The sequence below is a fragment of the Pelophylax lessonae genome, assembly GCF_965119305.1.
Source record: "Pelophylax lessonae genome assembly, chromosome: 4".
NCBI lineage: Eukaryota > Metazoa > Chordata > Amphibia > Anura > Ranidae > Pelophylax > Pelophylax lessonae.
This window is the reverse complement of record NC_138771.1, coordinates 521,539,964-521,566,011: the sequence shown is the minus strand read 5'-3', so window position 1 is coordinate 521,566,011 and position 26,048 is coordinate 521,539,964. Positions and strand designations below refer to the sequence as shown.

The 26,048-nt window shown below is 46.7% G+C and overlaps 2 protein-coding genes across 3 annotated transcripts in view; one reads left to right on the top strand and one right to left on the bottom strand.

Annotated features, from left to right (window-relative positions):
* DNM1L (dynamin 1 like) overlaps positions 1-26,048 on the bottom strand; it is a 497,546-nt gene that overhangs the window by 265,666 nt on the left and 205,832 nt on the right. The gene's annotated exons all lie outside the window — the stretch shown is intronic.
* TTC38 (tetratricopeptide repeat domain 38) overlaps positions 1-26,048 on the top strand; it is a 97,944-nt gene that overhangs the window by 43,238 nt on the left and 28,658 nt on the right. For both annotated transcript variants that reach the window (XM_082256174.1, XM_082256173.1), the window contains exons 6-7: positions 2,113-2,188; positions 3,421-3,540. In XM_082256174.1, coding sequence (XP_082112300.1) covers positions 2,113-2,188; positions 3,421-3,540 — 196 coding nt within the window. The remainder of the gene's footprint in view (positions 1-2,112; positions 2,189-3,420; positions 3,541-26,048) is intronic.

Here is a 26,048-nt window from a genome sequence, read left to right as displayed (position 1 = left end):
TCTCTTCCCTTCATAGATAGATAGATAGGGCAAGCCTATGGAGTTAGAAATTTCAATTTAAGTTACTGAGCACCGTTAACAGACTTTTTTTTTTAACAGAAGATCATGGAAAACAATAGATAAGGCACACAAAGCTTTACTATGTGCAATATTGTGCATGCTCATTCAGCCCCAGACCATGACACTCCCTCCACCATGCTTTACTGTAGGCAAGACACACTTGTCTTTGTAAGCCTCACCTGGTTGCTACCACACACGCTAGACACCATCTGAACCAAATAAGTTTATATTGGCCTCATCAGACCACAGGACGTGGTTCCAGTAATCCATGTCTTTAGTCTGCTTGTCTTCAGCAAACTGTTTGCGGGTTTTCTTGTGCATCATCTTTAGAAGAGGCTTACATCTGGGACAACAGCTATGCAGACCAATTTGATGCAGTGTGTGGCGTATGGTCTGAGCACTGACAGGCTGACCCCCTCACACCTTCAACCTCTGCAGCAATGCTGGCAGCATTCATTTGTCTATTTCCCAAAGACAACCTCTGGATATGACGTTGAGCACGTGCACTCAACTTCTTTGGCCGACCATGGTGAGGCCTGTTCTGAGTGGAACCTGTTCTGTTAAACTGCTGTATGGTCTTGGCCACCGTGCTGCAGCTCAGTTTCAGGGTCTTGGCAACCTTCTTATAGCCTAGTCCATCTTTATGTAGAGCAACAATTCTTTTTTTCAGATCCTCAGAGAGTTCTTTGCCATGAGGTGCCATGTTAAACTTCCAGTGACCAGTATGAGAGAGTGAGAGCGATAACACCCAATTTACACACCTGCTCCCCATTCTCACCTGGGACCTTGTAACACTAACAAGTCACATGGCACCAGGGAGGGAAAATGGCTAATTGGGCCCAATTTGCACATTTTCACTTAGGGGTGTACTTACTTTTATTGCCAGCGGTTTAGACATTCATGGCTGTGTGTTGAGTTATTTTGAGGGGACAGCAAATATATGCTGTTATACAAGCTGTACACTTACTACCTTACATTGTAGCAAAGTGTCATTTCTTCAGTGTTGTCACATGAAAAGATATACTAAAATATTTAAAAAATGTGAGGGGTTTACTCACTTTTGTAAGATACTGTATATACTGTATGTGTATATATACACGAGTACCACTCAGCAGTGCTGTATCTTGGCCTAGGCCGACGAAGGCCCAGGCCTAGGGCGGCACTTTGCAGGGGGGCAGCAAAAAATCTTCACCCCGCACTGAAAAAAAAACTGCCTCCTCACGGCTCCGAAAAGGGTCCCTGCTGGCTTGTACTACACTTTTAGTATAGTGCCAGTTTTATGGGATGAATTGGGCCAGAGGGCAGGGTCCCGGAAGCAGTCTGGCACCCCCCATAAAGCGGTAACATTGCTACCTGCCGGTATGTTATTTAAATTAGGGGGTGCACAAGTTTAGTCAGGCCTAGGGCAGCACAAAACCTAAATACACCACTGCCACTCAGTACAGCATTAAGCGTTGTCCAGCTACTGACTACTATAGTATAAGAAAGGCTGCAGGAAGCAGGGGCTGGACACTGTACCTGTCCCTTCTAAATGCAATAAAATGCCGGGAGAGACGCACAGCAGCTAGGCAGCCCCTTGTGCAAGGCGCATTAACTTAGCGTTTCTGGCCTAGCTTTATTGTACTTTAGACTTAATACAGACTGTCAATTTAATTAACAGGCCGTGATGTGTAAAACATTTATGGCCTGGATGGCAGGACATACTGAGCGTAAGATGCTGGCCCTGGAAACTTACAACCGAGCACTTGGCTTGGTTCTAGATCCACACATGCGCAGTTCTCTCCCTTTTACTCTCGCAGAACGCTAAGCTGTGGGAGCATGCAAACTAAGCAGTTGCTGGAGCCATGCATCCAACACTCAGTAGATCCTGCCTTCAAGGCAGAACAGAGAGGGGAGGACAGTGGAATAAGCAGCTTGAAAAGTAAGCATTCTTTTATAGAATGAAGCACTGCATATTAATGTGAATTTATATGTCATTAAAGGTGAACTAATCCTTTAACAGAAGTAGTCAAATTAATTAAAATTGAATCCTGTTCTCTCTCTTTCAACCAGTTATGTCAGAGGCATGTACTCTTTTGGATTACTTGAAACAAACTTTTATGACCAAGCTTTTAAAGTGGCCAGTGAGGTAAAGCTTTTTAATGATTTTACAGTTACTTTTACCTAAAGCTGAACTTTAGCAAGGTAGATGTAATAGACACAAAATATTACAGGCAAGTCATTTTATTGTAGGATTAAAGTAGTCTTCTGGGTTACACCTAACTACTCCTGAAACTACCTCCTTCTAATACATATACTAACTATCCTTGGGAAAAAGGATCTGTATAGTCTGTATTTTCAGGCCACTCCATTCTGATCACATGATCGACTACCCAGTGTCAGTTAGCAGCGACTTGAGGGTGCTGAAAATGGATTGGCCATTGTAAGCCCATGGGTGCCGTCACTGCTCAGGCATTCCAGCCATTGTCAAGCCCTCTCTTTTTGCCCCTGCAGCTAGCACTGGCTGACACAGGGGAGTTTACCTGACCAGACCAGATTGGCCTGAAAATAGGTATGTACAGATCTGTATTTCACAAGTTAGTGTTCATATAGGTGTTAGGAGGGGGAGGGGGAGGGGGGGAGCATTTTTAGGAGTAGATAGATATTTCCTGTATTTCTGCATTAAATGTATTTTTAAATAAAAGTAGAATTTAAGTTTTCATTAAATGGTTAGTTTGAGTCAAGTTGGTTTGGGCTAATTATTTCAATTACAGAATGATGCAGGTGTTATGTGCACCGTATGGTACTGTTGTGGATGTATCTTACTGCTGTGTTCCAGAAATAGTAGGTCTAAATGCTTCTCCCTCATTTTTTATATATATATTTTTTAAATCAATGAATACAAGGCCTCCTCAGATTGGCCGAGGTTAAAATAGTGATGTCATCTCCTCGCCTTTCCACCTTGGCCAATCAGAGGAAGCATAGTATTCATAGCTTAAAATACAAGATCCTTCCTGAATGGGGAAGAAGCATTCAGGCTGATTCTATTTTGTTCCAGCAGCAGATGGGAAGTCACTCATACTTCTGCAGGAACACAGAGCCACCAGAATACAGCAGGTCTGTATTCCCACCTTGGTTTATATTACTGAAAAGGTAAATGAGTCACTGACACAATACACGTATGCAGATGAGTAGATCAGACTCCACTTGCTGCATACCTGTTCTAAGTCAATTACTTTTATACTATATAAACAAGCACATTTCTTTTGGTAGCTAATTATTTTTAAAGGAAACTGTCCCCTTCAGTGTATTTTCTATTGTTTCCTATTTTATGCATTGCTTATCATTTTCAAGTTAATGCAGTTTGTTTTGTATATGTAGGCGTTGGCCATTGAACCGAAGGATGCCTGGTCTGTTCACACCATCGCTCACGTCCATGAAATGAAGGCAGATATAGAAAAAGGCCTTGCTTTCTTGCAGAAAACTGAGAAGAACTGGAAGGTAAGAAATTATTGGCTCTAGCACATCTCTTGTCAAACATAATATTTAAAGGAAAACATTGTTAAATTTTCTATTGAAGCTGAATTGAAGTCACAGGAATAGGTTTGCAGTTAGATTGACCTTAGACAAACAATCTCCATTTTCATAGTCTTACCTCCGCTTTCCTGTAAAAGCAGTTGTGCAGGGGGTCTATATTTGGTTGGGTATTCCAATAAGTACCAGAATTGGACCTAGTGCTATTAATTAGCACTCTGCAACAGAACTGGTCAAACACTACATCCCCTTCATTTCTTTGCAAAGCTTGCAAAGACACTTGTACTGATAGGTGTGTGGTTGCTACTCAGCTCTGCCAGCACAGTGCACTGAAGTATGACGCTAGGAAGCAGCATTTTACCAGAGAGAAGCATGTATTTTTAGCAAAAATCTAAATTTCTCTTTCGTTCATTGACGGACACAGCTCCTGATATTCATGACCATTGGGTTATACTTACCCCTACAGGAGTAGGACACTAGGCAGAAAAAGAATCTGGCTACGCCTATGGGCAGTCCCTGGGTGTATACTCCCTATCTCTGCTATAGTTTTTTTTCTGCCTAGTCAGGAGTAAGGACGTAGTTCCTTCCTGAAATCTCTGGTCCTGGCAATTTTTTTTCTTTTTAGATAGAAATTTTTCTCCTGTTTTTTTCTTGTGAGATCTGCAATCAACTGCCGGACTGGGCGACGGGCTGGATAATCTAGATCCAGTGGTCACCCCAGTCTGGCCAGCGCGCGTGCCCAAACCAGACTAAGGCTGGCCTGTGAGTTAAACGCCTCGCAAGGTCATATATGACCGGGTCTCGACCCGAGTCGCAGCGTTCCTCCTGGCCGACAGCCCCCCCATTTTAATGGAGAGTAGGGTCTGTCTGGAGCGATGTCCACCTGGTTCCTGGTATGGTGAGTAGCTGTCCCCCCTCTCCCCCTGGAGGGTTTTGGGGTTGACGTGGGCCCCTCCATTTTAATGGAGAGTAGGGTCTGTCTGGAGCGATGTCCACCTGGTTCCTGGTATGGTGAGTAGCTGTCCCCCCTCTCCCCCTGGAGAGTTTTGGGGTTGACGTGGCCCCCTCCTTGGGACAGTTGGACCCCCGGGTTAACCTCCTTCCCGTCAGGCACTCCCCTTCATCTGGCCCCCCCATTCTGTCAACACCCCCTCCACTATTGCTGGGGTTGTGAGGGTGGTCTGGTCCACCTCCTGGGGTAGGGGCAGGGCACTGCTGGCGATGGGGGCCGCGTGTTGGGCCTGCCAGAGACCCCAACCGCTCCTCCGATTTACTGACCAGTAGTCTTGTTATCCCGGTATCAGGTGGAGGAGCAGTAAAGGTCCTGCAGCCGAAATATCGGGACCTTAAATGAAAGTGCAACCAGCAAACATAGGTAACAACTAATAAGAAAATGACTCACGGTTTGGAGTAGGTCGGGAGCCAGACCCCAAGGGAGCGAAGTCCAGGAAAGTAGTCAAGAGCAAGCCAAGTTCAATAGCCAGAGCCGGTACAGTCCAAAAGGGGTGATCTGAAGAGAGGTCAAGAGTAAGCCGAGATCAATAGCCTGAGCCGGTACAGTCCAAAGGGGTGATCCAAAGAGAGGCCAAGGTAAGCCCAGGTCAGCAACAAGGATAGAACTGTAACGCTCCTGCGTTTCTTATATGGTGTGGATTTTCAGCTGCAGAAATAGTTCCACGTCAGCAGTCATGTAAGAGATATGCTGAGATACCATTCCCAACCTTAATGACTCATCATGTGTGGAAGGTCTTATTTCAGCCAGTAAATACACACAATTAGCAAGCTGGTTCCTAGAGTGACTTTATGTATGTGGTAACACAATGATGAAGGTTGAGGGATAGGTTGAATGGAGGTGATAGGTGATAGACACTTGAAGGTGAGACAGTAGCAGATGGATGCAGGAAGGTTTAGCAATGTTGTATGATAGCAGATGATAGAATAGCAGGTGGACATACAAAAGAGATCAACCCAGTGCAGAAAAGTAGCAGTAGTCTCAAGAGCTAGCAATCTAGTTTATGCAGATGTAATAAACAGTCTTTACTATGCAGAGCTAGATAGTGTAAGCTTAGTATAAGTTTATAGAGAATTCCCCTGCGGGGTACTTAGCACTATTAGCAATACAGCCGAAGGGTGGTTCAGGAGAGGCGGATGATCCAGTAGCGGGATACAGGGATCAGCGCAGCGAGGTTCCGTCAGCGAAGTAAGCTTGCAAGCATGGAAGCTTCAAGCAAGGTTAGCATCCAGATAAGGGTGTTTGAACGAACACATGTGAGTGAGAACCGACGCCTTAAATAGCCATCTAGTCCGGCGCTGAGTGATGACAGCTCCAGTCTTAAAGGTGTATGCGCACCTTTCCAAAAGTAAATGGTAGGGCGCATACACTTGTGGAAAGTGTAATTTAGGGTACCAAAGGTACCGGAACATTACAAGAACATACACAGCAGACAAACAGGAAGCAAAACCTATACTAAGGCAGTAGCAAAAAGTGGAAGAGGGTATATATAGGTCAGGGGACGAGGTAACCGACTACAGCTGGCCACAGGGTGGAGCAAGATTCTCATACCAAAAGGTAGGAGATAGTGAGAATCAAGCCCAGAATAGGAATCACCCAGTGGCTCAGTCAGCAGGGAAACGATCCAGAACACACCAGACCACAAGACCATTTTTCAGCCAAGGCGTGACACCGGGGGGGTTTGCAAAAAGACCTGACTTGAAAAAGGAGCGTTCGCTGGTATCCCATTGCAGTGCGCATGCTCGGAAACGCGTCGTCATCACTCCAGAAGATCCTGTGAACGGCCAGTACGGCTCACCCTGCGTTCCATCCTGCGGTCTCAGCCTCAGTTTTCTTGCTAGTGACACCACTCCACTTCCTGCTGGACAGGAACAGGAAGAACTGAGATGAATACAGACCCCCAGCGGTGACCTCAAGCCTTCACATGGACACCGGAAAGGACCCACCTCACTCACAATTACTTACCTTGATGTAAGTTTTTAATGTTGTTTTCCAATTAAATACTGCAGTCTTTACTCAGAGGCGCCTGTTTTTTTCTCTTTGTTTTTGTTTCATGTTTGGAGATTGCTTCCGCTCCCCAATAGGCTGGCCCTGAGCGCATGGACTGTTTCCTGTTTTATTCAAAGACTTTTATGATAGCCCCATCTAATGGTCTACCTTTTATTTTAGTGCTATTAGCTTTGCGCCACTTTGCAATTTTCCGGCTCTCTGTTTCAGCAGTGGTCCTTCGGAGTGTCTTTTTGGCTCAAATGCTCCTCTGCGGACCAAACTTCTAAAAACGCCTTGACTGATCTCCCCTTTCAAGGGGATAGCCTGTTTGGGGCTACCCTGGATGACATTATTAGAGGTCTCACAGGGGGAAAGAGTACTTTTCTTCCGCAGGCTACTAAGGAGAAGGAACGTGGGCCCTCCTTCTCAGCTCATAAGAAGTTTTTTCGTCCCTCAGGGTCGACTGACAAGGGCTCAAAGCCTTTCAGGGCCTCCTATGGAGGATCCAAACAAACCTGGTCTGGCAAGCCGAGAGCAGACTTCTCCAGACCCGCGGACAAGGCTCCTTCTGCATGAAGGTGCGCCCTCAGCCGTATCGGGGGACGTCTTCGCTGGTTTCCGGACCTGTGGGCTTCCCTGGTACAAGACAAGTGGGTTCACAAAGTCATTTGGTCTGGCTACAAGATTGAGTTTCGCTCTTGTTCCCCGGCAAGGTTCTTTCCTTCCAACTTGCGCCTGTCTCCGGACCGCTTACAGGGTCTGTTTGGGGCGGTACAAGACCTGTTACTTCAAGGGGTGATTGTCCTGGTTCCCACTTCGGAACATTTTCAGGGTTTTTGCTCAAACCTGTTTACAGTTCCCAGGAAGGAACGCAAGGTGCGTCCAATCCTGGACCTCAAGACGCTCAGGATGGAGTCCATTCGCACAGTGGTGGTGGTGTTTTTTTTGCCTCTATCGACATCAAGGATGCATACTTTCATATTCCAATATGTGCTGGTCACCAGCGCTTCCTCCACTTTGCCGTGGGAGAGGAGCATTATCAGTTTGTGGCGTTACCCTTTGGTCTCGCCTCTGCTCCTCGGGTCTTAACAAAAATGTTAGCCCCGGTGTTAGCATTTTTACGCCAACGGGGAATCATGGAATCATGGTACCCGGGCTACTTGGACGACCCCCTTTTGCGAGCGGAGTCTCCTACTGCTCTGGTGGAAAACCTAGAAATCACCATACGAACTCAGCGGGAGTTCAGCTGGATTCTGAATTTTCAGACGTCTGCTCTGGTTCCGTCTACAAAGCTAGACTATCTGGGTCTGACTCTGGACTTATCTGGGCCTTAGCCAGAGTGCTCCTTCCTCTGGACAAATTCCAGAAATTGCAGGCTGCAATTTGTCTTCTGCTGTCCAGCAAATGGTCATCCCTCCGAACTTTCATGCGGGTGCTGAGCCAGATGGTGTCTACCATTTTGAGGCGGTTCCATTTGCACAGTTCCATACGAGGTCCCTGCAAACTGAGATTCTGGCCAAATGGGACAAGACCCTGCAGTCTTTGGAGAATCAGATCCGGCTGAGCCGGGAAAACGAAGGAGTCCCTGATGTAGTGGCTTCGCTCTCTGGCGCTTCAGCTGGGCAAATCCTTCCTCCTCTTGTATTGGACAGTGGTCACCACGGATACCAGCTTGTCCGGCTGGGGAGGTGTCCTTGGCAATCATTTTGCTCAGGGGATCTGGACACTGGAAGAGTCCAGACTACCGATCAATGTCTTGGAACTCTGAGCGATCAGATTGTGCCTGGACTATTGGACGGATCTTCAGGGATGTCCACTGCGCATTCAGTCGGACAATGCCACGGCCGTGGCTTATGTCACTCATCAAGTGGGCTGAAAAAGTGTCCTGGCAGCTCTGGAGGTAGCTGGAAAGCTAAGGTGGGCAGAACAGTTTGTTCCAGACATTGTGTTGCCTTCCCTGTGACCCAAACCTAAACATCCGAAGGAAATTGCTTTGCATGCCTTGGATGTGGTCCGGACGTTTAGGGTGTACCTGACAGCTACAGAGTCTTTTAGGAAGTAAGACTCACTATTTGTGCTTACGGACGTGCCTCAGAAAGTGTTGTCCGCTTCCTCAGTGACCATTTCCAAATGGATCAGACAGACAGTGATTCAGGCCTATTTTATCAAGGGTCAGGTTCCTCTTTTCCTTGTCAAGGCGCACTTTACTCGGGCGCTCAGTGCCTCCTGGGCCTTCCGTCATCAGGTGTCAGTGAGGCAGGTTTGCAAGGCATCCAACTTGCTGTTGGTTTACACCAGGGCTTGACAAATTTTTTTGGAATCTAGGAGCCAGCTAAAAAAGTTAGGAGCCAGTTTTTTTTTTTTTAACAACAAAGCTTTATTTTCAATGACGAAAATAACCGATCTTAAATTTAAACAGTGCAGCAAGGTTGGGGGCGATAGGAGATCCAGTGACCAAGAGTAACATATGCCACCTTAGGCCCCTTTCACACGGGCGCCTACGCTAAGCAGAATCCGCATGCTCAGTGGGGATCTCTCTGCTGATCCCCGCTGAGCAGGCGGATGACAGGTCCTGTCCGCTCTGCTATGCAGACACAGCCCATTCTCCTCTATGGGGCAATCAGATAGAAACGGACCGTCTGTTTCCATCCGATGCCATCCAATCCGATTCACTGGACGGATGGTAAATAGAACCACCATCCTTCTGTTTTTGGTGGACAGGATCGGATGGCGGCGGCTTGCCACTCCATAGAGACTGAAGGGTCCGATCAGGTCCGCCTGAAAAACTGACAGGCGGACCTGATCAGAAAGCCAGTGTGAAAGGGGCCATCGGCTGTGTGGCATGGCAGGGCAGGGAGATGATGAAAAATAATAATTTATTTATTTTTCCATAAAAGATTCTTATTGTGAATAAGGGATTTTAATGCAAAACAAAAGATCAACACATTGCAAGGAGATTACAAAATGCAATTTTTAAAGTAAGGTCCCTTTCACACGGTCCGCATTCCGTTGCGGACCGTGCTCTGCTCAGCGGGGATCGATCCGCTGAACTCCGCTGAGCCGGCGGATGACAGCTCCGTCTCCGCACACAGTGCGGAGAGGGAGGTGTCAGAGCCCCGATGCTCTCTATGGGGAATCGGATGAGAGCAGACCGCCTGTCTGCTCTCATCCGATCCCCAGGACGGATGGAAAATAGGTTTACATCCATCCGGATTTCACGGACAGGATCGGATGCGGATGGCAGCGGTGTCAGCGGACATGTCTCTGCTGACATCCGCTGCTCCATAGGGCTGAATGGGGCATCCGATCGGATCCGCCTAAAAAACTGACAGGCGGATCTGATCGGAACGCCCGTGTGAAAGAGCCCTAACACTCTTTTGCAGAAGTGCATAAATATGTAGAACACATTATCCTTGAACTTCCAGGAGAGAGCGGTGTAAAATGGGATTTATAAATAAAAATAAAATCAAATAATACCCACACTCCCTGCACACTTACCTTTAAGCAAAGGGCGCCAGATGAAGACTGCAAAAACTTCCGTCTCTCCACCTCTTGGGAAGGAGAATGGCGGGCATTCAGAACAAGCAGTGGAAATTCCTTGCATTGCTAGTTACTGCTTGTTGTAATACTCCCGGCCACCACAAGGGGACGCCAGTTCCCCATTGGCAGCATCTCAGTGAAGAAGGCCCAAAAGCCGGGGCCTCAATTTTCGGATGATGCGGTAGTTTGAGCGCTTGGGGGGGGGGGCGCAAAGCTACAGGACATCTCCTTCAGTGCACCCCAGGCGCCAGGTCGCTACTTCTAGTCGCAAATGCGACCTGGCGCCCGGGCATTGTCGAACCCTGGTTTACACTTTCACAAGGATTTATAACCACTTGCCGACCTGCCGCAAGTACATATACTGTACGTCACTCGCCTGAGAGCCAATAGGGGGCGAGCACGCACCGCCGGAGGCACGCTCCCGCCTCCGCTCGCTCACTGGGATCCCTGCGCGTGTGACTGGCGGACCCGATGTCCGCTGGTCACTCGCGATCGTCGGTTACAGAGGGAGAAAGGCAGGCGGCTAATGTAAACAAAGCCGCCTGTCATTCTCCCTTGTGCAACAGCAGAGATCATACGGTCCTGCTATGTAGGACCGTAGATCTCTGCTGTTACATGAAAAGCCACGCCCCTTTACAGTTAGAAGCACACCCCTAGGGACACATTTAACCCCTCCTTCTCCAATAAAGTTAACCCCTTCCCTGCCAGTGTCATTTTTACAGTAACAGTACATATGTATAGCACTGATTACTGTAGTAATGTCACTGGTACCCCCAAAAGTGTCAAAAATGTCAGTAAAGGGTCCGATCTGTCCGCCGCAATGTCGCAGTCCCACAAAAAAAATCGCAGATCGCCGCCATTACCCATTAAAAAATAAAAATGACAAAAATCTTTCCCTTAGCAAACGCAATAACTTTTGCGCAAACCAATCAAAATACGTTTATTGTGATTTTTTTTTTTACCAAACATATGTAGCAGAAAACAAATTGGCCTGAAATGTTAAAAAATTTAGATTTTTACTTTTTTTTTTTTTGGGGAATTTCATGTGAAAAAATGTGAAAAATATTGTTATTTTTGCAAAATTGTCGCTCTTTTTTTGTTTATAGCGCATGATCAAAAAATCACACAGGTGATCAAATACCACCAAAAGAAAGCTCTGTTTGTGGGAAAAAAAGGACGTCAATTTCATTTGGGTACAGCGTCGCACGACCGCGCAATTGTCCGTCAAAATCACACAGTGCTGAATCGCAAAATAGGCCCTAGTCAGGAAGGGGGTAAAATCTTCCGGGGCTTAAGTGGTTAAAGTGGATGTGTTGGCATCTGCAGATGCTTCCTTTGGCCGCAAGGTTTTGCAGGCTGCTGTTTAGAGGACCCTCTTTGGGAGTGTATTGTTTTTTTCAGGTGAGCTCCAGTTGTTTTAGTTGAGTTCTTCTTTACCTGGTTGGCTATAGTTAGCCTTGGGAATTTATTTTTCGCTGTTCCCACCCCTAATGTTTAACACTGCTTTGGGACGCCCCAATGGTCATAAAGATCAGGAGCTGTATCCATCAATGAACGAAAGAGAAATTGGGATTTCCGTAAAATCTATTTCTCTAATGTTCATTGACAGGAACAGCACCTATCAATCTGTAGAGTTGTAACTCTTCTGACACTGCTTGTAACAAAACTGAGTAACTATAGCAGAGAGAGGGAGTATACCCCCTAGGACTGTCCATAGGAGTAGCCAGATTATTTTTCTGCCTAGTGTCCTACTCCTGTAGGGGGCAGTATAACCCAATGGTCATGACGATCAGGAGCTGTGTCCCTCAACCAATATCAGAGAAATTGATTTTATGGTAAGTCAAAAATCCCATTTTCTCTTACGTCCTCCGACAGTCGCCGCCACTTCATATTCGTCACTAATGGGGTTATTGACCTTTGCTCCGTAGGAGTAGCTAGGCAACAGAATATATTAATATCAAAGCTTTTAGCATATCCCACCCCCAGGGGGTGGTCCCCTCAGTCAATACCTCCCTGCTTCCTGCATTCCCAACTCAGTTTCTAATGCCTAGCTTAGGAGTAGGTTGGCTGTTCCTGTGCTGGGGCTCTCTGTCTCAGCCTCTATTCTCTTTTTGATTTTATTTTGAGTTTTTTTTCTCTCTTTCTTTTACTTAGCTGTTGATTTTCAGCATTAGTTAGCTTCTTCGGATGAAGATGATCGTGCGGAGCTGGGTCTCAGTCTGGCCACCCTGGATCCCAGGGCTCAGGGCCAGGGGCTTCCCAGCCTGCCATCGAGCGTTCAGCTTAGGTTTTACCCTGGCACATTGAACGACCCATCCCTGTTCGCTGCAGGGATGCTATCGGTGAGGTGGCTACCTCACTGGACGCCATTGCGGGTTTTGCACCGCAGTTCCACTGCGTCATGCTTGCGACACTCCCTGTCTTCAGTGCAGCGGTTTGGTCGCTGGAGCGGGCTCCCCACGCCATCCGGACTGGTAAGTGTAACTCTATGTGGGGACCTGTCTATTTGGGTGTCAGTCTGGGACTGTGTGACCCTGCATGTCTGTGTGGCTGCTGTGCTCCCTGTCAGTTCCTGTGTGGACTTGCTGCCTGTGTGTGGGCTGTGAAGGGGGGGGCTCTCCCGCTCTACTGGGTGTAAGCATGAAGCAGTCGGATTTTAGGCATGCAGTGCGGCGATCGCTGCTGCGACCCGCCATTTTTTTTGCGGCAGAATCATGGTGGCCGGTCCTGTGTGGTAATGCACGGCGTTTTTGGCGCCAAACGCCACCATTTTGGCGGCGATCGATCAGGCCACATGTCGGCGCCATTTTCAGTTTGCCCAAGGAATCCTCAGCCGAGCGGCCATGTTTGTGTAGCCTTGCATAGGCTTCATAGGGGCGGTCAGTCTTGCATCACTTCCTTTTGCTCTGGGACAGCGATCGGTGGCAGCAGCCTGTGTGACCTCTCCAGGTTTTTTATCTTCCCTTTTTTCCTGTATTCCTTGCCCAGTTTCTTGTCCCTGTGGGGGTCGGTGTATTCAGTGGGTGCGGTGGGCTACGCTCGCCGTGATCTTAAAGGGGCAGTACCCCTTTCTTCCTTATCTTGCTGGGGCATGGATTCTCAGGATTGCAAGTTTCCTCCCACCTTGGTGGGGGGCCAAGGGGCTGCTGCTTCCCCCGAGGGGGCTGATCTGGCCACTATTGTGGCAAACTTAGCTGCTCAGGTGCAGATGCTGGTGGCTGATCGATCCACAAAACGGCCCAGAGTGTCTATTTCCTCTGATTCAGAGGGCGATGGGGCTACTATGGCTGGAGTGCCCTTCTCAGGGTCTCACTCATCTCTAGACCTTGTGGGGTCTGACGGGGAGGCTGAGGTGGAAGGGGTTGATAATTCTCCCCCTGGCTCGTCTGAAGAGCTTGCACTCATAGATGAGTTGGTTGCTTCTATAAAGCAAACGCTGCATTTACAGGATGAACCATGTCCTCCAGTTTTGATGTCCTCTTATGGGACGCAAAGAAAGCGCAAAACATCGCAGGTTTTTCCTTGCTCTACGGAATTTCAGCGCGCTGTTGATGAGCAATGGCGCAATTTAAAGAAGCCTTTCGCTGTGCCGAGTAGGTTCAAACTGCGTTATCCATTTACTCCCGCCACTGATGAGCGTTGGTGTGTGCCGCCTCAAGTAGATCACGCGGTGGCGATTTTGAATCAATCCACTGCGATCCCTGCTGAGGATACCCCGGTGTTCCGGGACCCGACGGACAGGAGATTGGAGTCTCTGGCCCGTCATGCTTATACGGTTGCTGGTTCTATGCTGAAGCCTATTTTTGCTTCCATTATGGCAGCCCAAGCTATTGCGGATTGGACGCAGGTGCTCAGGCGCACCCTGGTGGCTGACTCTGCGCCGCCGACAACCTTGGCTATGGTGGATCAAATTCATCAGGGTGTCATGTATTTGTGTGATGCGGACTTAGATATGGTCCCTTTGGCTGCGCGTCTTTCTAGTGTGGCGGTCTTGAACCATCGCCTGATATGGCTGAAATGTTGGTCTGTTGACCAGTCTTCTCGCAAGACTTTGGCTAATTTGCCGTACGCGGGATCTCGCCTTTTTGGCGAATCCTTGGATACCCTGATAAAGGAAATTTCTGGGGGTAAGAGCACTCTCTTGCCCCAAACTCACAAGAGTAAGTTTGTTCGTGGTAAGAAGAATACATAGTTTAGGGCCTCTCAGGGGTCCTTTCGTGCCTTTCGGTCGCACTATAAGGGCAAGCCCTTCAAGGGACAAGGCTCCCAGAAGAAGCCGTGGGCGGGTTAGCAGAAGTCCGGCCTGTCCCGGTCTGCTACCCATAACAATACGGCCTGAAGGGACGCCCTCACCCGGTTCTGGGGTGGGGGGACGTTTGCTCGGTTTTCTTCAACCCTGGCTGGACCGCATTCGGGACAGGTGGGTTCAGGAAATCGTTCGCTCTGGATACAAGATCGAGTTTCTCTCTCGGCCGATGGGCAGATTTTTCCCCTCAAACCTTCAGCTGACTCCGGAGCGATTGCAGGATCTGCACCTGGCGGTGCGGGACCTGCGGGCCCAGGGAGTGGTGGTCCCGGTGCCTCATCGAGACAGATTTCGGGGGTTCTATTCCAATCTGTTCACTGTGCCCAGAAAGGAGAGCAAGGTACGTCCGATTCTGGACTTGAAGTCTCTGAACCGCTTTGTGCGGGTTCGCAAGTTCCGCATGGAATCCCTGCAATCAGTGGTGGCTGCCCTGGTTCCGGGGGAATTCATGGCCTCCATCGACTTGAAGGATGCATACCTTCACATCCCCATTTTCGAGGGTCACCAGAGGTACCTTCGATTCGCCATTGCGGAGGATCACTACCAATTTGTGGTGTTACCCTTCGGTCTCGCTTCGGCTCCGCGGGTTTTCACCAAGGTGCTTGCGCCGGTTCTGGCTTTATTGAGGGCCCAGGGCATTTCTGTCCTGGGGTATCTGGACGATATCCTGATTCGGTCCGCGACCAGTCAGGGCCTGGTGAACGACCTGTCCATCACGATGCGAACTCTGCAGGAATTCGGTTGGACGATAAATTTTCCAAAGTCAACGTTGTGTCCGTCGGTTCGTCTTCCCTACCTGGGGATGATCCTGGACTCTGTTCAAGCGAAGGTCTTCCTGCCGGAAGACAAGCTCCGGACACTTCAGAACGAAGTCAGGTCCCTCAGGGACAATCAGTGCTCGTCCCTCCGGACGTGTATGAGGTGTCTGGGATTGATGGTTTCAGCCTTCGAGGCGATTCCCTTCGCCCAGTTTCACACACGGGAGCTTCAGGCGGAGGTCCTGGCCAAGTGGGACGGGCGTCCGCAATCTCTGGATCTGCGGCTGTCGTGGAGCCGTCTCACCCGCAGGGGTCTTTTGTGGTGGCTTCAGTCCCCGGCGGTGTCGGGGGGCAAGTCCTTTCGTCCTTTGTCGTGGACGGTGATCACCACGGATGCCAGCCTGTCGGGCTGGGGTGGTGTTCTGGGCGTTCTGTCCGCCCAGGGAACTTGGTCGGAGGTGGAATCCTCCCTTCCGATCAACATTCTGGAATTGCGAGCGATACATCTCTGTCTTCTGCATTGGACGGACAGGCTTCAGGGCCGTCCAGTCCGGGTACAAACAGACAATGCCACAGCGGTGGCCTACATCAACCACCAAGGGGGCACCAGGAGTGCCCGAGCGGCGCGGGAAGTAGCCGACATTCTGTCTTGGGCCGAGACGCACGTCCCGGCGATATCTGCAGTTCACATTCCGGGGTGGAAAACTGGCAGGCGGATTATCTGAGCCGCCAGACCCTGGACCAGGGGGGAATGGTCCCTTCACCCGGATGTCTTCCAGATGTTGTGCGCGAAGTGGGGGTCCCCAGATGTGGACCTGTTCGCGTCTCGTCTAAACAACAAGGTGGAAAGGTTCGTGGCAAGGACGCGCGATCCTCGGGCAGACGCCTCAGACGCGTTAGTGGCGCCCTGGCATCAGTATCGCCTGATGTATGCCTTTCCACCGATTCAGCTGCTGTCCAGGCTCCTTCGCAGGTTAGCCTCGGAACCGCACATAGTGATTCTGGTGGCACCGGACTGGCCTCGCCGGTCTTGGTACGCAGACCTCGTGAATCTGGCGGTCGACGCTCTGTGGCGTCTGCCACTTCGAGAAGATCTCCTGTCTCAAGGACCGATATTCCATCCTGCTTTACAGTTGCTGGCTTTAACGGCCTGGCTGTTGAAAGCCAGGTCCTGAAGGATAGGGGTCTTTCCCCTGAGGTCATTCCCACTTTGATCAAGGCTAGGAAGGCCTCTTCGGGGAAGATTTACTACCGTACTTGGAAGGCTTACTTTGCCTTGTGTGAGTCCAGGGGGTATTCCCCTCGCTCGTACTCGGTGTCGAGAGTGTTGGCTTTCCTTCAAACGGGCGTGGACCAGCGTTTGGCGTTGGCCACGATTAAGAGTCAGATTTCTGCGCTGGCCGTTCTCTTTCAACGCCCTGTGGCGTCTAACTCTTTGGTTAGCACCTTTGTTCAAGGGGTGCGACATTTGGTCCCTCCTAGGAGGGAGCCTTTGTCTCCATGGGATTTGAACCTTGTTCTGTCCGTGTTGCAACATGCTCCTTTTGAAAAGATCAGGGAGATCTCGTTGTCTCTGTTGTCCAAGAAGGTTGCCTTCTTGGTGGCGATCACTTCGGCTCGCAGAGTGTCGGAGCTGGCGGCCTTGTCCTGCAAATCTCCGTATTTGGTGATTCATTTGGATAAGGTGGTCTTGCGACCTAACCCTTCCTTTCTTCCGAAGAGGATCTCGGAATTTCACCTCAATGAGGACATTGCCTTGCCTTCGCTTTGCGCGAAGCCTAAACATCCGAAGGAGGTGGCGTTGCATTCCTTGGATGTTGTTAGGGCGATCAGGGTTTACCTGTCATCGACAAAATCCTTTCGCAAGTCGGATTCTCTCTTTGTCCTTCCTGAGGGACCTCGGAAGGGCATGGTGGCATCGGCTGCGACCATCGCCAAATGGATCAGACAGACCATTGTGCAGGCCTATGCTTTGAAGGGGAAGGTTCCTCCTTTTCCTGTGAAGGCGCACTATACCAGGTCTCTGAGTACGTCTTGGGCCTATCGTCATCAGGCTTCTGTGGCCCAGGTGTGTAAGGCGGCGACTTGGTCGTCCGTTCACACCTTCTCCAAATTTTACAAAGTGGATGTTCAGGCATCGGCAGATGCTTCCTTTGGCCGTAAAGTTCTTAGTGCGGCAGTGCCTTAGGGTCCCTTGTTTGGGCCTTTGGCTGTTGGGATGTTTTTACCCCTAGGTTACTTGTTCTTTCCTGGGTTGTTGCTCCTGTTGAGCACGTTTTTCCTGTTGCCCAGTTGGTTCTCTTACTTTGGTAAGGTTCCTTTCTCTGATGTGGGTACTGCGTTGCTTTAGGCGCGGCTGCTTTTTTCCCACCCCTCATGTCTACACTGCTATGGGACGTCCCCATTAGTGACGAATATGAAGTGGCGGCGACTGTCGGAGGACGTAAGAGAAAACTGAATTTTTGTAAAATCTTACCTGTAAAATTCCTTTCTCTGAGTCCTCCGACAGTCGCCGCCCCCGCCCCTCTTTTGGGGTTTGTTTATGTACTCTACTGCTATGCTACTGAAACTGAGTTGGGAATGCAGGAAGCAGGGAGGTATTGACTGAGGGGACCACCCCCTGGGGGTGGGATATGCTAAAAGCTTTGATATTAATATATTCTGTTGCCTAGCTACTCCTACGGAGCAAAGGTCAATAACCCCATTAGTGACGAATATGAAGTGGCGGCGACTGTCGGAGGACTCAGAGAAAGGAATTTTACAGGTAAGATTTTACAAAAATTCCGTTTTTTTTTCTGTGCAAAAATCTTTCACAACTCATTTTGGGGTACAGAACTAATGAGATAAGGTGGGAGACTTATTTGGGGCTTTAAAGTATTAATAGAAGATGTCAATAGGAAGCAGCAGAAGCACCTGGATAGTCCCCTATTGGAGAATAATTGATACATAGATTGAGTTGGAAGGGGTTGCGTTTGACAGTGTCTGACCGCTCTTCCACCATCTTCCTCCATATACACCAGCATCAGGTCATATAATTGTGCTTATTAATGTTATAGAGATAAAAAAAAACTAACAATGCACATTGCCAATTTCCCAACTTGCTCTTTTGATCCAGTCTGCAGTGTTCTAACTGGCCGAAGTATTTCAAACTGCCTGATGGTATCATTGAAAGTTGAAGTCTTTGAGCAGACAGGCCATAAGCTACACTGGTACCAGCTCTCATGCTTTTCATAAGGGATGAACTGAGGCATGTTCGAATCTTAGCCCAAGCCAACCTGAACTTTCCCACCAGGAGGCTGCTGCTACACAAAGCCGATCCCAAGCAGCTAAAAGTGTTCCCTGCCCCGCAGCTGCACGCATAGAAGGGGCAATTATACATGAAGCTGCAGAGTGAGGAATGTCTTGTCTGCTAAGGTCTGGCTTTATGCAGTAACAGCTTCTTTTGATATAGCTCAGGCGGGTTAGGACTAGGATCCAAACGCTGTTCTAATCCCTGCTGTTTAGTACTGCACTTGATGCTTTAGTAGGAGAGACTGAAAAAGAAAACCCCAGAAAGTGGTGCACGATTTGAGGAGGATTTGGTGCAACACATCCTCCCCACCACTCTCTGTTTAATTGGTAAAAAGGTTCCTTTGGGTTTTTTATAAGGAAAAAATATCTGCCCTTGGAATCCACTTTAAAAACTAGTTATCTAAAAGAAAGGCAGTCAGCAAAATAGGTAGATTACACACCCAATAATGAACAATAAAACAAAAAGCAGCGCCAATAATAGATGAATAAAGTCCCAAAAGAGAGTCTCTGAAAAAGTGAGATGGGAAGGGTCCTCCAATCACCAGTGAATAGATATAAATTGCTTCACCAATCACCATGTGACAAGTCCAAACTGCTTACCAGAAGGGTTGACCCTCCTTTTACTGAGCGGTCAAAGCAGTTTGGACTTGTTACGTGGTGATTGGTGAAGCAATTTACATCTATTCACTGGTGATTGGAGGACCCTTCCCATCTCACTTTTTCAGAGACTCTCTTTTTGGATTTTATTCATCTGTTTCTTTGGGTTCTTTACCTGTTTACCATGATATATGTTGAGGTGAAAAAAATGAAACTGGGTAAAAAGACAAGAGAACACACACACCTCTTTAAAAAAAAAAAAGATTTTCATGTTCTTGAAGAACAGTCAATTGGTTGAACCTCAAGCTTGGCTTATTTATGGCTGCTGTCACGTCAAGTTAGATCACTCTGTGGTTGGACGGTTTACAATCTTCAGCAATCTTTAGAGAACCACAAACTGTGTTAGAATTTAGAAGATTAGATGACCTGCTGTAAGCTTACAGAGTGAGAACAGTAAGTGAACGGATTATAAAGATCTTTTAAGTCAAGAGGAAGAATTAGGTAGACAAGTGAGAAAGTCGATAAGGTGAAGGGCTGTCTACTACAAAGGAAAATTCATTCAATCCTTCGCAGAGGGATTAAGACTAAAGCACAACCTATGCTTTTCTATCTGAGGCTGGGTTAACACTAGTGCTAATTGGATGTGGGTTTCCCCGCATCCAATTCGCATGACAGCAGAGTGTGCCCGGCTCTCATTGGAGCTAATTTGCACATCTCTGTGGCTGCTGCAGAGCGGGTTGCACAGGGGTCCTGTGAATCTTTGGCTCTGTTTAAGGTCCAAACTCAGGCAAAAATTCTGGTCCTGCTGTGAACCCAGCCTTAAATACTAACTAAAGAAACTGACTGATCTTTTAGCTTGTTATCCTTGAGATTAAAGCTAAATTCCAGGCAGAAAAACTTTAACTTAAATATATTCTTAAATAGCCACAAAGGATATAAATACACTTTTTGTGCATCCAATGTCTATGCAATTCCCGATATTGCATTGTAAAAATAGCAGTGATATAATCACTCTACCATACATTGCTTATGTAGAGAGCAGCGCTGTGGGAGGAACATTGCAGGTCCGCCTACTACAGACTGTCTGCAGAAAACAGGAGGGGACAGACACAAGACTAATCACCCAGCACAAGGAAGGAGAAAAACCGTAACTAGTCCTTACTATAGGGAACCCCTGCACAGAGGCAGATTTTCATGCTGGAATACTGCACAAATCAAGAAAAACACAAAGCACACCAAGATTCAAGGTAGAATACACAGGTGTCTTGTATTTAACAATATTGATTATCCCAGTGGTATCTGCACCTTAGCTTCTACATGCAGGTTAGATCTGTCAGCAGCTAAAGTGTATCTAAAGCTAAAACTTTTTAGATTTCAATCTGTCTATTAATTAAAGTTTTTGTAGATAAGCAGAAAACAGTAGGAAGGTACAAAACCAACCAAATCGTATCAACAAACTGGAGGAAAAGGATAAAGGTATATATAGTATCTCACAAAAATGAGTACATCCCTCACATTTTTGTAAATATTTTATTATATCTTTTCATCTGACAACACTGAAGAAATGACACTTTGCTGCAATGTAAATTAGTGAGTGTACAGCTTGTATAACAGTGTAAATTTGCTGTCCCCTCAAAATAACTCAACACACAGCCATTAATGTCTAAACCGCTGGCAACAAAAGTGAGTACACCCCTAAGTGGAAATGTCCAAATTGGGCCCAAAGTGTCAATATTTTGTGTGGCCACCATTATTTTCCAGCACTGCCTTAACCCTCTTGGGTATAGAGTTCACCAGAGCTTCGCAGGTTGCCACTGGAGTCATCTTCCACTCCTCCATGACGACATCACAGAGCTGGTGGATGTTAGAGACCTTGCGCTTTTCCACCTTCCATTTGAGGATGCCCCACAGATGCTCAATAGGGTTTAGGTCTGGAGACATGCTTGGCCAGTTCATAACCTTTACCCTCAGCTTCTTTAGCAAGGCAGTGGTCGTCTTGGAGGTGTGTTTGGGGTCATTTGCTACCCTGTGGCCCAGTCTCTAAAGGGAGGGGATCGTGCTCTGCTTCAGTATGTCACAGTACATGTTGGCATTTATGGCTTCCTCAATGAACTGTAGCTCCCCAGTGCCGGCAGCACTCATGCAGCCCCAGACCATGACACTCCCACCACCATGCTTGACTGTAGGCCAGACACCCTTGTCTTTGTACTCCTCCCACCACACACACTTGACACCATCTGAACCGAATAAGTTTATCTTGGTCTCACCAGACCACAAGAAATGGTTCCAGTAATCCATGTCCTTAGTCTGCTTGTCTTCAGCAAACTATTTGCAGGCTTTCTTGTGCGTCATCTTTAGAAGAGGCTTCCTTCTGGGATGACAGCCATGAAGACCAATTTGATGCAGTATGCGGCGTATGGTCTGAGCACTGACAGACTGACCCCCCACCTCTTCAACTTTTGCAGCAATGCTGGCAGAACTCGCACGTCTATTTCCCAAAGACAACTTCTGGATATGACGCTGAGCATGTGCACTCAACTTCTTTGGTCGACCATGGCGAGGCCTGTTCTCAGTGGAACCTGTCCCAGTAAACCGCTGTATGCTCTTGGCCACCGTGCTGCAGCTCAGTTTCAGGATCTTGGCAATTTCCTTATAGCCTAGGCCATCTTTATTTATTTTTTTTTTTTCAGATCCTCAGAGAGTTTTTTGCCATGAGATGCCATGTTGAACTTCCAGTGACCAGTATGAGAGAGTGAGAGCAATAACACCAAATTTAACACACCTGCTCCCCATGCATACCTGAGATCTTGTAACACTAACAAGTCACATGACACCGGGAAGAAAAATGGCTAATTGGGCCCAATTTGGAGATTTTCACTTAGGGGTGTACTCACTTTTGTTTCCAGCGGTTTAGACATTAATGGCTGTGTGTCGAGTTATTTTGAGGGGACAGATAATTTACACTGTTACACAAGCTGTACACTCACTACTTTACATTGTAGAAAAGTGTTATTTCTTCAGTGTTGTCACATGAAAAGATAAAATAAAATATTTACAAAAATGTGAGGGGTGTACTTGCTTTTGTGAGATACTGTATAACATCTGTAATGTTCACGTGGGTGGATCTCACATTAATTCAAGACCGTCTCCATCCAAAAAAAAATGTATAGATTGACCCACAAGATAAATCAGTGGTCAGAGTAGCCCCCCCACAGTGAAATTGGGCAACTAAATTTCCCTGTGTATTAAATGATTCCAGAATTACAGTAATACAGAAATACCAACACTTATCCTATCACAGCCAAAACATTTTATTCTAGCTTCAGAGTAGGGAGGGACTAAACACCCTATCAGGTTTTTTTTCTTTCTGTGTCCTGTTGGGGAGATTTTAGCCCCCAATAATTAAAGGAAAAACTTTTTTTTCCTCTAATTGGATAGAGAGTACAGAGATTAGAGCACCTGTCATGTTTTTATTGTTGTCTGTGTCCAGGAGATTCACCCTCTTTATTTGTCATAGTGTCCATTATCAGCAAGCATGAAAGTAAAAGAAAAATGGGATTTCTGACTTGTAAAATCCATTTCTCTGATTTTCATTGACGGACACAGCTCCTCCACCATTAGGTTATACTGCCCCTTACAGGAGTAGGACATTAGGCAGAAAAGAATTCTGGCTACACCCATGGACAGTCCAAGAGGGTATATTCCCTCTCTCTCTGCTATAGCCACTCGGTTTTGTTACAAGCAGTGTCAGGAGAATTATAACTCCATAGAGGGGTGAGTGCTGTGTTTGTCAATGAACATCGGAGAAATGGATGTTAAGATAAGTCAAAAATCCCAGTAGAAAAAGAGGGGAAAAAAAGTGATCTTACCCCACAGTAACTGGGCCTTTAAGTGATATCTCCCAAAGGCTATGAAATAGCAAGGCAAGTATCTTGTTTAAAATGTACAAAAAAAATATATTTATTAAACATCCAAAATCGTATATATAGCCATACTAGATCTAGGGCCACAGGAAGGAGAAGGGCCTTTGTAACATTACACATGCAATGACATCAATAGTGTATAAGGGATATAGGTACAAAATATGCCAACATGTTTTGCGGTGTAAAGTTTCCACTTCTTCGGGGCTTCTGTTCACATATACTTCACAGATGTCTAATACATACATATAAGAAGAAAGAAAAAAGCATAAAAGTACAAAATATATATACAAAAACACTATACGTATAGGTCCGGAATATGTGGGAGGAAAAAAAAAACCCTAGGAAAAATACCTACCACAAAAAGAACAAATGTTGTCAGTTATGTTCCAGTTAGGGGGAGACTAAGAAATATGTGCATTAAGTACCATGGGTTCCCAAATGTTAATACTTATCAGGGGAGTACATAAGGACTCCCACCTGTGAGACAAGGAATCTAACACAACACACTGTAGATATACAAGCATACCCCAAGTACACAATGGGACCAGAGCATGTATGTAAAACGAAAATGTACTGAAAGTGAAACAATACCTTTTTTCACTTCTCAATGCATGTAAATACACTAGCTCTATAGGAAATCTTGGTCAGCTTGACATGGCACTGCTCCCAAACCATAAGTGACAAGGACACCAAACTTGGGGAGAACGTTAAGGGGACCCAGGACTATGACATGATAGATTAACTAGGCAAGCTGGCCAGCCTCAAAATAGAATATGTTGTAGTCATTGGTCCCCTCTCGGTGCTCCCTAAGTTTGGTGTCCCTGTTAATTATAGTTCAGGAGCAGTGCCATGGCAAGCTGACCAAGATTTCCCATAGACACCAATGTTGGACAGGGAGCAGTGCCTTACCAAGCTGACCAAGATTTCCCATAGACGCCAATGTTAAAAACCGACAGCATTGCCAGGTCTAGCTGACCAAGATTTCCTATAGACGCCAATGTTAAAAACTGGGAGTAGTGCCATGCCAAGCTGATCAAGCTGTGTCTGTACTCGCGAGTGTTCGTAAAGTGAGTGTACATAAAACTGGGTATGCCCAAGAAAAAAAGGGGAGAGAAAAAGGGACAAGAGAAAAAACCTGTATTAGACCAACTTATTCAGACCCAACACTGTCTTAAAGCATCCAAAAATAGGATCTATCCACCTGTTACAAGGCAGATAGTCAAACATCGTACCATCACCAAAGGTGAACAATCGTATCCTCAGGTCCTGAGGGGGGCTTGGTGGGGGCTCTCTCGTTTGGCCAAAACAGTATCAGCTGGTTATACCTGTATAATTGCTCATATATTATATGCCCCCATTCATTCCCCAGCACCCTAGGCTAATATGAGCATTTATACAGGTAAGACCAGCTGATACTGTTTTAGCCAAACGAGAGAGCCTCTGCCAAGTCCGCCTCAGGACAGCCCCCTTTTTATATCTTTATAAGGGATGGCCCCTGTGCAGGGCAATCGGTTGTCGATACAGTGGGGTCTCGGGAGACTCAGGCATCTTGCTGCAGGCCCCTAAATGTCTGAATGTGGCTGCCTCTTGGCATGGGACATTGAGGATACGATTTTTCATCTTTGGTAATGGTAAGAGTTTGGACTATCTGCCTTGTAACAGGTGAATAGATCCTATTTTTGGATCCTTTAAGACAGTGTTGGATCTGAACAAGTTGGTCTAATACAGTTTTTTATCTTGTCCCTTTATCTCTCCCCTTTTTTTTCCCCATGGTACTGGGTGCACATATTTCTTGGTCTCCCCCTAACTAGAACATAACTGACAACATCTGTTTTTTCTTTTTGTGGTAGGTATTTCTCCTAGGGTTTTTTTTTTTTTTTTCTTCCCACATATTCTGGACCTATAAGTATAGTGTTTTTTGTATATATATTTTGTGCTTTTATGCTTTTTTCTTTCTTTTTATATGTACGTATTAGACATCTGTGAAGTATATGGGGACAACAGAAGCCCAGAAGAAGAGGAAAATTTGTTTTGGCATAATTTGTACTTATATCCGTTATACACTATTGATGTCATTGCATGTGAAATGTTACAAGGGCCCCTCTCCTTGGCCCTAGATGTAGTATGGCTATTTTTACGATTTTGGATGTTTAATTACTATATTATTTTGTACATTTTAAACAATTTCATGTGTTGCTGTTTCATACTCTTTGGGAGATACCACTTAAAGGCCCAGTTACTGTGGGGTAAGATCACTTTCTTTCCCCTTTTTTTCTACTTAATATATACAGGGCTGGTCTCTCCTAAATGGTTTGACTCACATTTCTATACCAGAATGATACACCAAGTCAAAAATCCCATTTTCTCTTTTGTTCATTGACGAACACAGCTCCTGATAGTCATAGCCATTGGAACGTCTCAAAGCATTGTTAAACATGAGGGGTGGGAACAACAAACAAATTCCCAAGGCTAAACATTAGCCAACCAGGAAACAGGAGCTCAACAAAACAACTGGAACCCACCTGGAAAACAACACACCCTCAAAGAGGATCAGAACCTCAAAAACAGCAGCCTGCAAAACCTTGCGGCCAAAAGAAGCATCCGTAGATGCCAACACATCCACTTTACAAAACTTTGTAAAAGTGTGCACCGACGACCAGTAGGCCACCTTGCAAACCTGTGTCACTGATGCCTGATGACAGAAAGCCTAGGAGGCACTAAGCGCCCTACTAGAAAGCACCTTGACAGGGAAAGGATGAACTTGACCCCTGATGGAATAGTAAAGGGCTAAGTTGCGCTAATTTGTGCTATATCGACAAGCGATCATCAAACAAAGCACAATGATTGATAAACACTTTAAATGTCCACAATGATATCAAAACATGTTATCCAGATGACAGACACAGTCAGTCCAAATTCCAGAATCCCAGGGTCAGATGAAAAAACAGCTTTCATATAGTCTCCTTACCGGAAAACGGAATAGAGTTCGCCCAAAAACTCAAATGAAGTTGAATCAACCAGCCTCAGATCGATATGCTCAGATTATCCTCTCATTAACA